At 37.8% G+C, this 13,171-nt stretch overlaps 1 protein-coding gene across 2 annotated transcripts in view; it reads left to right on the top strand.

The window, feature by feature from the left end:
- Myom1 (myomesin 1) overlaps window positions 1-13,171 on the top strand; it is a 135,250-nt gene that overhangs the window by 109,061 nt on the left and 13,018 nt on the right. For both annotated transcript variants that reach the window (XM_027942916.3, XM_027942915.3), the window contains 8 exons: window positions 3,169-3,305; window positions 5,381-5,525; window positions 6,282-6,341; window positions 6,634-6,701; window positions 10,597-10,710; window positions 11,372-11,459; window positions 12,499-12,537; window positions 12,633-12,738. In XM_027942916.3, the coding sequence (XP_027798717.2) occupies window positions 3,169-3,305; window positions 5,381-5,525; window positions 6,282-6,341; window positions 6,634-6,701; window positions 10,597-10,710; window positions 11,372-11,459; window positions 12,499-12,537; window positions 12,633-12,738 (757 nt within the window). The remainder of the gene's footprint in view (window positions 1-3,168; window positions 3,306-5,380; window positions 5,526-6,281; window positions 6,342-6,633; window positions 6,702-10,596; window positions 10,711-11,371; window positions 11,460-12,498; window positions 12,538-12,632; window positions 12,739-13,171) is intronic.

Raw genomic sequence — 13,171 nt, 5'->3', positions numbered from 1 at the left:
TTTTGTTGAAATCATCATAAGGTTTTAAATGGTCTCATCTTCCTTACAGAATGTAAGAGTATGGTGTTCCTTTATCCTTCAGCACAGTGAAGTCCCATGTTAAGCTGTTGGCAAAAAAATATTTTGAAAGCCACTAAGCATATGCCTTAGACCTACAAATAACACATTTTGCTGGATGTGAATTAACTGACAGAGAAAAGAGCTGAAGGAAATTTAGAGCTGAGAAAAAGGGGGGAAATGTATAAAGCTAAAAATGGAAAATAACAGTCTGTCTTGCCAGTATTGATACTAAATTGCAGTGTGAAGAGAAAGCTTATCTGCAGGGGGAGGTGCACTTCAGTGTCTTCAACAGCCTGCAGAATCTCTCCTCATTTGCAGGCACTGGTTATTACCCTTTCTGGGTACAAATAATATATGTATGCAGACCTACCCAATCACATATATGTAAATATAGATATCTTGCTACAATCTGATTTGTCAACACATTATATTTTATAATTGGTAGTTGGAGAATGTTGTGGAAGCAACTGGAAGAAGAAAAAGCCACAAAAATACTAATAGCTAACATTTACAGTGCACTTATCGTATGCCAGGCTTTTTATAGGATATTTAAACAGAATTTATTATTTGAACTCCACAATGACCATAAAAGGTTGGTACTATGGTGACTTGACTTTAGAGATAAAGAACATGAGGTGCAGAGAAGTTAAGTATCTAGAGCAGTTGCACACAGCTGGGAAAGACCAAGTGGTCTGTCCCTGGTACCTGTTCCCCAGTCATGTCATGGGCTCTTCCTGTGCCTGCACCTGACAAGTCTGCTCTGTGTCCTCTGAGATGATTCATGTGGGTCTGTGTTCCAGAATGGGTTTCCAGAGTTCTAGAAGACTTCCTGCTGTGCTCAAGACTTACTTGTAGCAAGCATGAGCATTCTGTGGGGAGAAAGCTTAGCCTCTGCTCTGGCCACCCAGGGATCCCTCCATTATCTGCTTTTCTCAGACATCTGCTCTCATTGGAACACCAGGGGACAACTGGAATCAAGAGGAATACAGAAGAGAGGGAATTACCCTCACCACAGCTCTAGGACCCATATGTTACTAATCATTCCTGGGATTCCGTTTTCTCATCAGTAAAATTAGGGGAGGAAGACTCAAGATGGTTATCTTGAGCACTGATCATTATTCACAGAATCTTAATGTGACTTCAGTTTCTCTTCAACAGCCTCGAGGGGCACTTCATATCCACATCAGCAAGCGAGGAGCACAAGGTTTAAGGAGGAGAATAACTGTTCAAGAGGACGGTGTGACTCCACAGCCCATCCTCTTCCCTGTGGTGCATCTCCTTAGTAGATGATATCTGAGCATTCTTCAGTTCTCAACCAGAACAAGCCCATGACTGAATTTTGTAGTGGGTAGGGAACAATGCAAAGGAAAGGTGTCCCTTTAAGCTTGATGGGGTAGATTTAGGGTAAATACGAAGAATGTTAATTTGCATTTGATACAAGTTTGGTAGTTTGTCATTTAAAATATAGCACATGTTAAATTTTTGAAATAAGTTTAAGAACAATTTAGAGAAATAAATGGTATAATTTCCCCTAAAGCTAGTTAAGGATTACTAAACTGTGAGAAACAGCCAAGCTTTTCCACAAAGTATGCCCTGGAGCCACGTCTGATAGAAAACACGGCCAGAGGAGCCTTTCTGGAGAACACTTCCAAGTTGTGAGAAATTAAAAAATGTCACTGAGACTCAAACGGCTTAAGCAATATTAGTATAAATTAGAGATGCCATATGGTTCCTCTGTTTTCTAGGTGAAGAAAGCTATGCTGTATTTTGATAGAGCATCTTGATAGTGGCTCATTTATTTGCCTCTGAATAATTTTGCTTGGTCTTGGAACTAAAATGAGGTAATATATTACTGAGGAGAATAGGTTTAAATGACCAGCCTGAGTATACAGTCTTCCCACAGTATAGGTGGGGGATTGGTTTCAGGACCCGCTGCCAATAACAAAATCCATAGACGCACAAGTCCCTTTAACAAAATGACATAATATTCCACCTATCGCCCATCCTCATTCTCCCACATATTTAAATTATCTGCATTACTTATAATGCCAAATACAATGCAAATGCTATGTAAACAGTTGTTCTGCTGCATTGTTTAGGGAATAATGACAGGAAAACAATCTGCATGTGGTCAGGACAAATGCAATTTAAAACAATGTATTTTGATCCATGGTTGGCTGAATCCCATGGGTGCAGAACCTATGGATATGGAGGGCCAACTGTGTAGTCAAAATTCATTTTTTTTAAGATCTATATTTTAAAAAACATTTCAAAAATCCTGAAGTAAGTTAAATTATTTGAAAAAAAAATCAAATGTAACTCCTTTCTAAATAATTTGAAGTAATTAAGATACTAAACCTTAGAATGTTAGAGATGGAAAATGATCATGGTTAATTAGGGCATTTAGTTTAATCCAATTCATTTACAGACACATCAAATGAGAGCCAGCAACACAAGGTAACCAGCCTAATGTCACACACTTTGCTAGTAGCAGACCTTGGGCTCTCCTGGGATCAGTGCAGAACTCTTCTTTAGATCTCATCATTGCCCTTGAATAAACCTAACCAAAGCCATAGAGGAGAGTCACAGATATTAGCTGGATGTGTCCCTAGAGGTAAGTTCATCTTCTTCCTTTTTACAGTTGAGACAATTGTGATTCAGTGAAGGTGAACAACTTTCCCATGGTGACAGCCCGAGGGTAAAAGCCCAGGTTTCCTGTCCCTCAATCTGAGGTTTTTCCTACAAAGCTCTCACTGCCTCTGGGCTTTGCAAAAGCACTATTCCCATTGACCTTTTTATTTTTTTCTTTTTGGTACCAGGGATTGAATTTAAGGGCACTCAACCACTGAGCCACATCCCCAGCCCCGTTTTGTATTTTATTTAGAGACAGGGGTCTCACTGAGTTGCTTAGCACCTCACTTTTACTGAAGCTGGCTTTGAACTCATGATCCTCCTGCCTCAGCTTCCCAAGCCACTGGAATTACAGGCGTGCACCACCACTTCCGACTCCCATTGTCTAATTTTTCACGCTTCCAACAATCCGTATCATTATTATCAGCTACCAATATAATTACTGTGTTTATTTTTGTTTGTTTTTTTTTTTCATAGCTGTCCCAGCTAAATCAGAGTTGGCCGTTGAAATTTTGGAGAAAGGTCAGGTCCGGTTTTGGATGCAGGCTGAGAAGCTCTCTGGCAATGCCAAAGTCAACTACATATTTAACGAGAAGGAAATTTTTGAAGGGCCGGTAGGTTTTATGCTTTTGGGGTTTTTAAATGTATCATTGTAGAACACATGGAGGATGCCCTACTAGAACATGGATAAAGTGTTATGAAAACTACAGTAGAGTGGAGTCTAAATCATTCTTGTATGTGAAAAGAATGTGAAGAAGAAATACTTAGGAACTATATTGTATTATTGAAACTGATACACTTTTGAGATTGAAAGAGAGTGCTATTAATAATTTTTTTCCAGGACAACATTTATAAATCAATACTGTTTCAGGTAAACCAAGAAGTATAATCACCCAGGGAAACAGAGCTGCCTCTCCTGAATTCACGGCACACTCCCACAGCTTGGTAAAAAATGTAAACTAGTATTCGCCATTTCAAAAACCAGAACTCTGGCATTTTTTGTTTGTTTTTAATGAGCTGTTAAAAAAGATGCAGGCCATCTTTAGTTTCTAATGTGTCAGAAACCCCAACAGACTTGATACATTACATGGAGAAAATAATATCTTGTTTCAGTGGCTCAGGAAAATGCAGTAAGAATATCTTTCATTGCCTTTCTAGCTAAAAATGCAATGAATCCTTATTGTGAAACACTTTAATGATTCAGGACAGATCATACATTCTTACAACTTTTAATGTACGTGATTGGAGATTTTTTTCCATACTTCTGTGTACGTCTATATAATGCTATTTCCTTTCCTTTTGATGTAAATTTAGTTTTTATAGACAGACTTAATACATCTGAGCTTTATTTGTCCTCCCCAAAGATATCAGTAGAATTATGATTAGGCCAATGCCCTGATGTACTAAAGAACTTGGGGTTCTGGGTCTGTAGCCCTCTCCTGTGCTGTCATGAATGTAAATGAAAGTGGGGAGGAGATATGGCTTGTGGCCATTACTAGCAACTTATTATCTTTTTATTGCTGTTTATTTTAAAACATTTAAAGATCTTTAGTGAGGAATAGTATTTCCTTGTATGCACTTTTCAACATATAGGATAACTTTGTATAAAGCTAGATCCCTTCACTCATATGTCCACTGGGGTCCATCTCCTCCCCATTTCCAAAGTGTTCTCATCAACTGCTATGAGGACACCTGGCTGGAGGACAGGAAGGAAGATTATGGTTGGAATCATTTCCCCCATAACCATTGAGTGATCATCCACACACACATATGTAGACTTTATGTGTTCAAGCATGTACACATGTAGCCATGCATGCACACACATATTGCCTTATGTCAAGTTCCATAGCCAGAGAGTTCAAATAGTTTCTGATTCATGATGTAGGATGGTGCTCTCTGGAGAAAAGAGGGTAAAAGAAGCAGACTAGGGTCAGAGAAAGCTAAGTAAAAATTGGTCTCAGCTGGAGACTGACTTCCTGCAAGAAGAGGCTCTGGGGCATGAATTGTGCCACAGAGTTGGTCCCAGACCTGATCCTTCATTCTGGGATATATTTTATAGCAAAACTTCATTAATTCAGATTTATGGAATTTGTGCCTATACACCCAGGGACTAAGATTTACCTTTACACTCTGAAAAAGAGTTGTCTAAACAATGTAACAAAACAATCTAATAAGAATGAAATAGTTCATTAAGAACAAATTGATTTTAATGCTTTAGAAGCATTTTAATTCATATATTATTAGCAGATATTTATTTATTGCCTACCATATACCAGGAATATGTTAGATGGTGAGGATATAGCAATGAATGATAAGATGTTCCCCCCCCCATGCTACCTAGAGTTTTATATTACCCTGCTAACTAAAAAATAGTGTAATCTGGAAGGTAAAATGGGAATCTTAAACAACTTTTCGACAATATTTTGTAACATAGAGTAACAAAACTTCATTTAAACTTAACAAAATTAAATTTCAAATTATTCGGTCATCAGTTCTGATCTAGGTCATGTATTCATATAAGAAATATGTTCCTTTTCCCAGGTGCAAGATTTTAATGAACTTGCTTGGTTGTCAGGAAATAATATTAAAAATGTGATTCTTGGGCTTCATTTTTATTTCATCAGACTTATTGTCATCAAAGTGAAATGTCTACCTCACTGATTTCTCTCTTTATCTTTCCACATTGAAGAAATACAAGATGCATATTGACCGAAACACTGGCATAATTGAAATGTTCATGGAAAAGCTGCAGGACGAAGATGAGGGAACGTATACGTTCCAGATTCAAGATGGGAAAGCGACTGGCCATTCTACTCTTGTCCTCATTGGAGATGGTAAGAAGCCTGAGGAACAGTAACTGGAAGGCCTTACTGCTCCCTTCCATGCCAATACCCCTTGACACAAAGAGGTCCTGTGAAAGGTAGTGGGAATTGTTCCTTAATTGGATTCCTATGATCAAAATACAATTTTCAGTTAATATTTTGCAGAGTATTTCATTTCAGGAATGAACATTAATTTAAAAGAATACCAAACTTATCCCTGGCCCTCAAGCAAAGCTGCGTTTAAATAGTCTCATGTATAAACAAGTACTTCTTACTAAAATCTGCAGTGAAGGAAGTTATAGCACAACCAAGATTGTATATGTGTCTCAGAAATAAGCCAGGACACTGTTTTACAATATGTACTTACTCTAAATTACTTAACTGGAAAAGAAAAATACGCAAAAGTACTGCATGCCAAATCTGTTAATCGTATACTATAACTAGATTGTGGTAGTCAGCTGCCATAAACCCCTGTGGAAAATGCCAAGATTTAAAATGTGGCATTTAACCAAGCATTGGCAAGGCTGCCAGATCTCTGTTTGCGATATCCAATATCATTTCACTATTTCCTACCTTTATGACCTTGGAAAAGTTACTTAACCTTTCTCAGCCTATTTCTTCATCTATAAAAATCAAAATGAGTAGAGTCATCACAATGTATGAGCATGGTAATAACAAATATAAGTCATTTAGCAACAGTGGCTGGCTTGGGCATGGTATTTATGCTGTTCAACTCAATTTCATACTCCGTTGTTTTTCAATTTCTAGTTTATAAAAAGCTCCAGAAAGAAGCTGAATTCCAGCGACAAGAATGGATCAGGAAACAAGGTAAAAACAGGCAGGGGATAGAGGGGAAAACCAAATTTTGTATAAAATATTCCAAGATTATTTCCATAACAAATTAAATGAATAGTATTGATTATGTTACTAATAACTGATGAAATAAAAAAGAATTGAAAATATTGGTCATTAAATATTCAGACATTAAAAATAGTTAGAACTAAATCGATAATTTTTAAAATTTGACTTCAAACAAAATTATTTTAGGATTTAAGAATGAGCTTTGATCTTGCATTTTGTGATTGATAAAGTGATTGTTTATGTCATTAAAATTTTATAGGTCCACATTTTGCTGAGTATTTGAGTTGGGAAGTGACAGGTGAATGTAATGTACTGTTGAAATGCAAGGTAAGAGGTGGATACATTTTTAATATTGGATTCAAGGGAAATATATAGAAAATAGAATATGGAGAAGAAGATCAATTTTTTATCTCCTCCATTTGAACCAAAATGATGAGCAGCACTTCTTTACTGTTGAGTATTACTGTAACCATTGGTTGGGAAAGAACATTTAAAGTAAAACACCCATAAACTGTGGGAAGGCAAGGTGATTGTGCCTATTTGTTACCTAGAACCTCTTCACTATGAGTTGAATATCCCTTTTCCAAAATGCTTTGGACAAGAAGTATTTTGAATTTTGGATTTTTTTCAGATTTTGGAATATATATATTTGGGGGCAGAGGCTAGGGAGAAGATATCTTGAGATGGGACCCAAATCTAAACACAGAATGAATTTATGTTCACACAGCCTGAAAGTAATTTTCTACAACATTTTAAAAATTTTTATTCATGAACATGGCATAGAATTTTCCACTTGTAGGGTCATATTGGCATTCAAAAAGTTTTAGATTTTGGAGCATTTTTGATTAGGTATGCCTAACCTTAACCTCAGAAGACTCACATTGGTTTTGTCTTAGGCCAAATCTGCATTCTAAGTGGTAGATCTATTCCAGTCTTATCTCAGCTGCAGTGTTACTTGGTGGACTTCCTATCTAAACTGTGAGACCAGCACAGCAATATCTTTGAGTGTTTTCCAGCTGTTCTCCTGATTCTCACCACTGTGCCACCTTAAGAGGCAAGGCTTGGAAAGGAGTTTATAGCTCACAACCAATTGTCTTATTAGGACTTTGGAAAGATTTTTTTTTTTTAATTCTATATAGCATTCTAAACTATTTTGGATCTCAGCATATTGTATTAGTCAGATTTTCATTGCTGTGACCAAAATACCTGACAAGAACAACTTGGAAAAGGAAAAGTTTATTTCATGCACACTTTCAGAGGTCTCAGTCCATGTTTGTTTGACTCCATTGTTCTGGGTGTGAGATGAGGCAGAATGTCATGATGGAGGGCATGTGGAAGAAAACTGCTCAGCCAGGAAGACAGAGTGTGGCAGGGGAGAAGCCAGGGACAAAATATAATCCCCACAGGCACAGCCCCATTTATCTACTTCATCCAGTCAAATCCCACCTGCCTGTGTTACTACCCAGTAATCTGTTCATATCATTAATCCATTAAATGGTTAAATCCACTGATCAGGTTATAGCTCTCGTATCTAATCATTTTACCCCTGAACATTCCTGCACATCTAACATGAGCTTTTCAGGGCCACCTTATATCCAAACCATAACACATATGTTCTCTAGCTGAGTGAATCATCAAAAATGTTTGTGGAGAGGATGGAGATATAGCTCAGTGGTAGAGTACTTGCCTGGCATGTGCAAAACCCTGGGTTTCATCTCCAGCACTGCAAAAAAAGAAGGAAGAGAGAAAAAGAAGAAATGAGGAGGAAAAAGGAATAAAGGAGAGGAAAGGAAGGAAGGAAATAAAAAAGGAAGGAAGGGAGGGAGGGAAAGCTTTTGGCAAGCCAAGCATTGGTGGTACATGCCCATTGTCCCAGCCACTTAGAACACTAAGGCAGGAGGATCACTTGAGGCCCATAGTTCAAGCGAAACATAGCAAGACCCCATCTCAAAAAAAAAAATTAATTTTTTAATTAAAAAAGAAAAAAAAATTTTTTGAGAAGGCATTGTTGAATGAGGGAGGGGTTGGATTGTGTGGTCATGGTGGCCAGCAGTAACTCAAAAGCAGAATCATGGATCCGGCACTTGGCATGCAGTTGTCATTAATATAAGCCAGAACCCAGTGCCCTAGTCTTTGCTAGGTCTGATAAACTCAAAGAAACAGCAGTTCACCAGAAAAATCAATTCTAAGTTTCTCTCAGGAAGTGGCAACACTTCTTGAAAAACTCTTTCTCAGGCTGCAGCTCACCCTCTCTCTGTCACCCTGGCTACCCACTGCCATACTGCCCCCACTCACTTTACATCTTAATGGCCTGTTACACCAAACCATCCCTCCCTAGAACCCCACACCTCCCACTCCTTTCTGTACTACCTGTTTCCCTTTGGGAGTGAGCACTCCTGTCCTATTCAGATGACTCTCAGAAAATTCAGCCCCTTCTCCAGATTCTGACCAACCAAGGAGAGCCTAGAAATAGATTATGAATATTCACACATTCTATACTATGCTGCTGTTCCAAGTCCTTCAGATGGCCTTCTTCTTTCAACTTCTCTGGCAAAATCCTTTCTGAAGGCCCAGCTCAGCCATCTCTGTAGGCCTCCTCCTCCTTCTCAGTCCAGCTAAAATGAAGTTTCCCCTATTACCCACAGCTCTTTGTTACATTATGGCAATGTGTGTAAATTTAGTAATTTACTATTGCATTATACTCCTTGTTGTATATACAGCTAAACCTTCAGACTCATGAGACTATCACAGACTCCAGCTGGCGCTAATCTACTCCAAGGGATTGAGGAGGAGCCCAGATCTTTGCAAAGGCAGTGCTGGGCATTCCTACCTACAGGAGTTCACATGAGCAGCTGTTCCCTTTGCCACCTCCAGGTGACAACTGAGGTGCAAGGAGACAAAGTCTACATTGGTGCAGGAAGCAATGTGGATTTAAGACACCACATGGCTCCAATGATCCAGCCTCTTGTAACAGCACCCTAAGTGAGATTCCAGGATCCCTGCAACAGATCCGTCCACATTCCAAGAGCTGGTGTTCTCAGAGAAACCTAGAGCATTGCTATCCCCTCCTAGTCCAATGCAACTCTTCACTCGGGGCCACTTTATCATAAGTAATGTCACCTAGTAACCCAGTAACTTTCTATAACTCATGGATTTGTTTGCAGGGTCATAAGGGCATTCGTGTGTATGGGTTTCAATATGGTTGCCAGTATTGGTTCTTGTGTTCATTTATTAGCTGACATTTTTTAACATCTTAAAACTTGTTTAAACTTGTTTATAATGAGACTAAACATTTTCTTCATCTGTTTTGTAGTTGTGTTTCTTTTGGTGGGTGTGTTGTTTGTACATTTTACAAGCTATTCAGTGGGGTCTTTGGGGTTGTTTTCTACATTTGTATGAAGTTTACTCTTTCATACAGTTTTAATTATATAAGAACTACATTCATATAGTCTCCTTTGTAAATAAAAATTCAAATTTTATATATAAAGTTCAGGATCCCTTTAACCATAGGAGATTATTTAGTCCATCTAAAATTATAATATGGTATGTGTGTGAAATGAGATCCAATGAGTCTCCTCAATAGTACTAAGCAATTAATTTATTAAATCATACTTCCCCTTTATGTATGTTTGTAATACTTCATTATTTATCTTTTATCAAATTTTCAGATATAGATTGAAGTTTACTCAATCTGTGTCTTTAATAAAGCCATTAGTTTTTAGGACATAGGCTATATTTTAATCTGATAGGTTTTGCCTTACTTTGGTCTTGAGATTTTTATTTTCACTCAAGTGAGTAGGTTAATGTGTATATATTATTTCTTACCTACCCAATAATTTTTTTTCATTGATTAATTGAGACAGGGTCTCACTGTGTTACCCAGGCTGGTCTCAAACTTGGGCACAAACAATCCTCCTGCCTCAGCCTCTGGAGTACAGGGACTACTTGTGTGCCTCACTATGCCCAGCTCACATAATAATTTTAAAATAATGTTTACTGCTGGAAATAGAGATAACTATTGACTTAGTTTTATTCATTGGGATCCACTTTATTCTAAACCCTTTCCTCAATTGAAATAGTTTTCAATTGATTCCCTTAGAAATTGGTGTCTTCTGACTCTGTGTTCAGACTTTTTCTTCCCTACCTGGCTGCATTTAGAACTACTTAGTTTCCTAAGAATACCATCTTATGTCAAAAAAGGTAATTATGGATTTTCTGCTAGGTGGCAAATATTAAGAAGGAGACTCACATCATTTGGTACAAAGATGAGAGGGAGATATCAGTGGATGAAAAGCATGACTTTAAGGATGGTATATGCACCCTGCTTATAACAGAGGTAGGTGACTGAAAATGTGAAATATGGTGTATTAGCTCTCTACCCCACATCCTCCCAGCAGACAAACACTAGACTTTATATTCATTTCATGCCCTGGGGATTTACAACAGTTTATTTCTAACTGCTGTAGGAACACAAAAGCATTTCTACCTTGTGATATGCGTGGGCTTGTCAAATATCCAACCAGTACCAGACGGATGCCACAACTCTTGCTTTTTGTGTTACTTTTTTTTTTTAATGTAGGTAGCTAAGTGTTATTTGTTATTTGTATGCAAGCTTCTTAATAACTTGTTTCCTAAAAGAACAGAGATGATCAGATGCAGTATTCATTAAGCATACAGATTTTCATCTACATTTTGTCTAAAAGAGCACAGTTTCAACTATGTGGATCATTAGTTTTAAATAAATGAGGGCATAGCAAAGGATTTAAAGACTTTGGCTGAAATCAATTATAGCCTTAGAGGGTAACAAAATCAGGATGACTAGCTAGGCAAATTATTATGGATAAACACATCTATGAATCGTTCATCACTTGTGTGGCTAAATGCTTATTTGGTCTGTGTTTTGAAGGCATTTCATAAATCAAGGAATTGAAAAATGCTGTTTACCATACCCTAAACTCTACAACAAGCTGCAAAATAATTTATCAATCTCCCCTTAGTTTTCCAAGAAGGATGCTGGATTTTATGAAGTTATCCTAAAAGATGATCGAGGAAAAGATAAGAGCAGATTGAAGCTTGTGGATGAAGGTCAGTCCACCAACTGCTGCGATCTGTTCTTGTGTGTTTTCTATGAAGGTTACCAGGATTATGGTGGAGACTGGGCTGATGACTGAAGTCATATTGATTTTTTTTTTTTTTTTTGTCCATAGATTTCAGTTTAATTGAAATTCCAGCAGAGTAAACTACCATTTTATTTTTTTTAAATCATTTTTGGTCTTCCTAGAAATCAAAAGTGTACTTTAGATTCTCAGAAAATTTATAGTACACAGGGCACTAGGGGTCTGTTTTCAATTTAAGTCATTATTTTTGTTTCAACTCTATAAAAAGGTTCCAGGATCAAAAACTTCTATGAGAAGCATGTTGAAAAATAGTCCATTGTTAAGGGTAGCAAGAGATTGATATGTGAAATTTGAAGCCTCACAGTTATTAGCCAAGTAAGAAAGCCGTTTCTACTTCAGAGACTACTAAGGACAAATATAGCATAATAATGAAAATATTTTTGTGACATCCCCCCCACCAAACTTCCAATTTTGTTCCTGAACAAGATCTTTTAACAATATTTGCTAACCAACAGCAGAAGTCTGACTTTGATTTCACTTTCCTACTCTTGGCAAAGGCAGGATTACATGTTTATCGGCAAAAAGCATTATTAGGCTGAGGAAGTTCAGCCAAGAGAGATGGTTAATTCATTATGAATTGATGACACAGATAAGAAAACTTCCTGTACTGTAAACTAAAACTTCCTGGGACTTGAGAAGGAAGAAAATCCTAAAGCCAAGAACCTTCCTGGAAATCTCACTATGGCTCTTTCTCTAAAATATAAACCTGGTGGTAATTACAAAGAATTAGCAGGAAAAAAAGTATATATCAAAGTAAAGCAGAGATCTTTGAAAACCTGATAAAAATTCAGTTGCCCCTCAAAGAGCACTGATTTTCAGTTGGTCAACAAATTCACCTTGTGTCCAATGCCCTCCACCACACAGTTTTTGAGAGTTAACACTTTAAGTTTTGACCTTACGTTGAGTGTGTTTTTGCTAAAATTTTGGCTATAAACTTCTATCCACAGCCTTCAATGAACTGATGACTGAAGTATGCAGGAAAATAGGTAAGTTAAGATTTTCTCACCACAGCAATGCTTTACCATTCTCCTTCCAGCATGGACTTATAAGTGAACGAAATATGCTGTGTTCTTCTTTTCAGCTTTGTCTGCTACTGACCTGAAAATCCAGAGCACAGCCGAGGGCATCCGACTGTACTCTTTTGTTACTTACTACCTGGATGATTTGAAAGTTAACTGGTCCCACAAGTAAGTAAATGGAAACTTTCTTGCTGTATAGAAATTCTTTCTTCACTAGGGAGTGAAGGGGGCGGGGGGGAAAGCTGTGCCTTTCAGATAAGGAGACTTCTTAATTCACAGATCTGACTTAGGACAGGAACACCCAGACCATTCCCTTACTGCAAGGTTAGCTCTTTCCCTCACCATGTACATGGTGAAGCCAGTCATGGCTACAATACAACATCTTCCTTGGTGACCTACGGAGTTCACCATTCACAAACCTCTCTGTAATGGAACCTCTACCTCCAGATGGTAGTACTCAGCTGTCCCTGTTTTGCTAGGCCTCCAGACCACATTCACAGCCCTCTGTTTCTGTATTCAGCTAGTACATGCTGTGTTCTGGAACAGAACAAAAGCAGAGTGCACCAGGAGGCACCAGATTTCCTGTTATGTGAATTAATGG

Source organism: Marmota flaviventris, chromosome 16 (assembly GCF_047511675.1).
Source record: "Marmota flaviventris isolate mMarFla1 chromosome 16, mMarFla1.hap1, whole genome shotgun sequence".
In the NCBI taxonomy this organism is placed as follows: Eukaryota; Metazoa; Chordata; class Mammalia; order Rodentia; family Sciuridae; genus Marmota; species Marmota flaviventris.
Note: the sequence above shows the minus strand (reverse complement) of the source record. Positions and strands in the feature narration are given on the sequence as shown.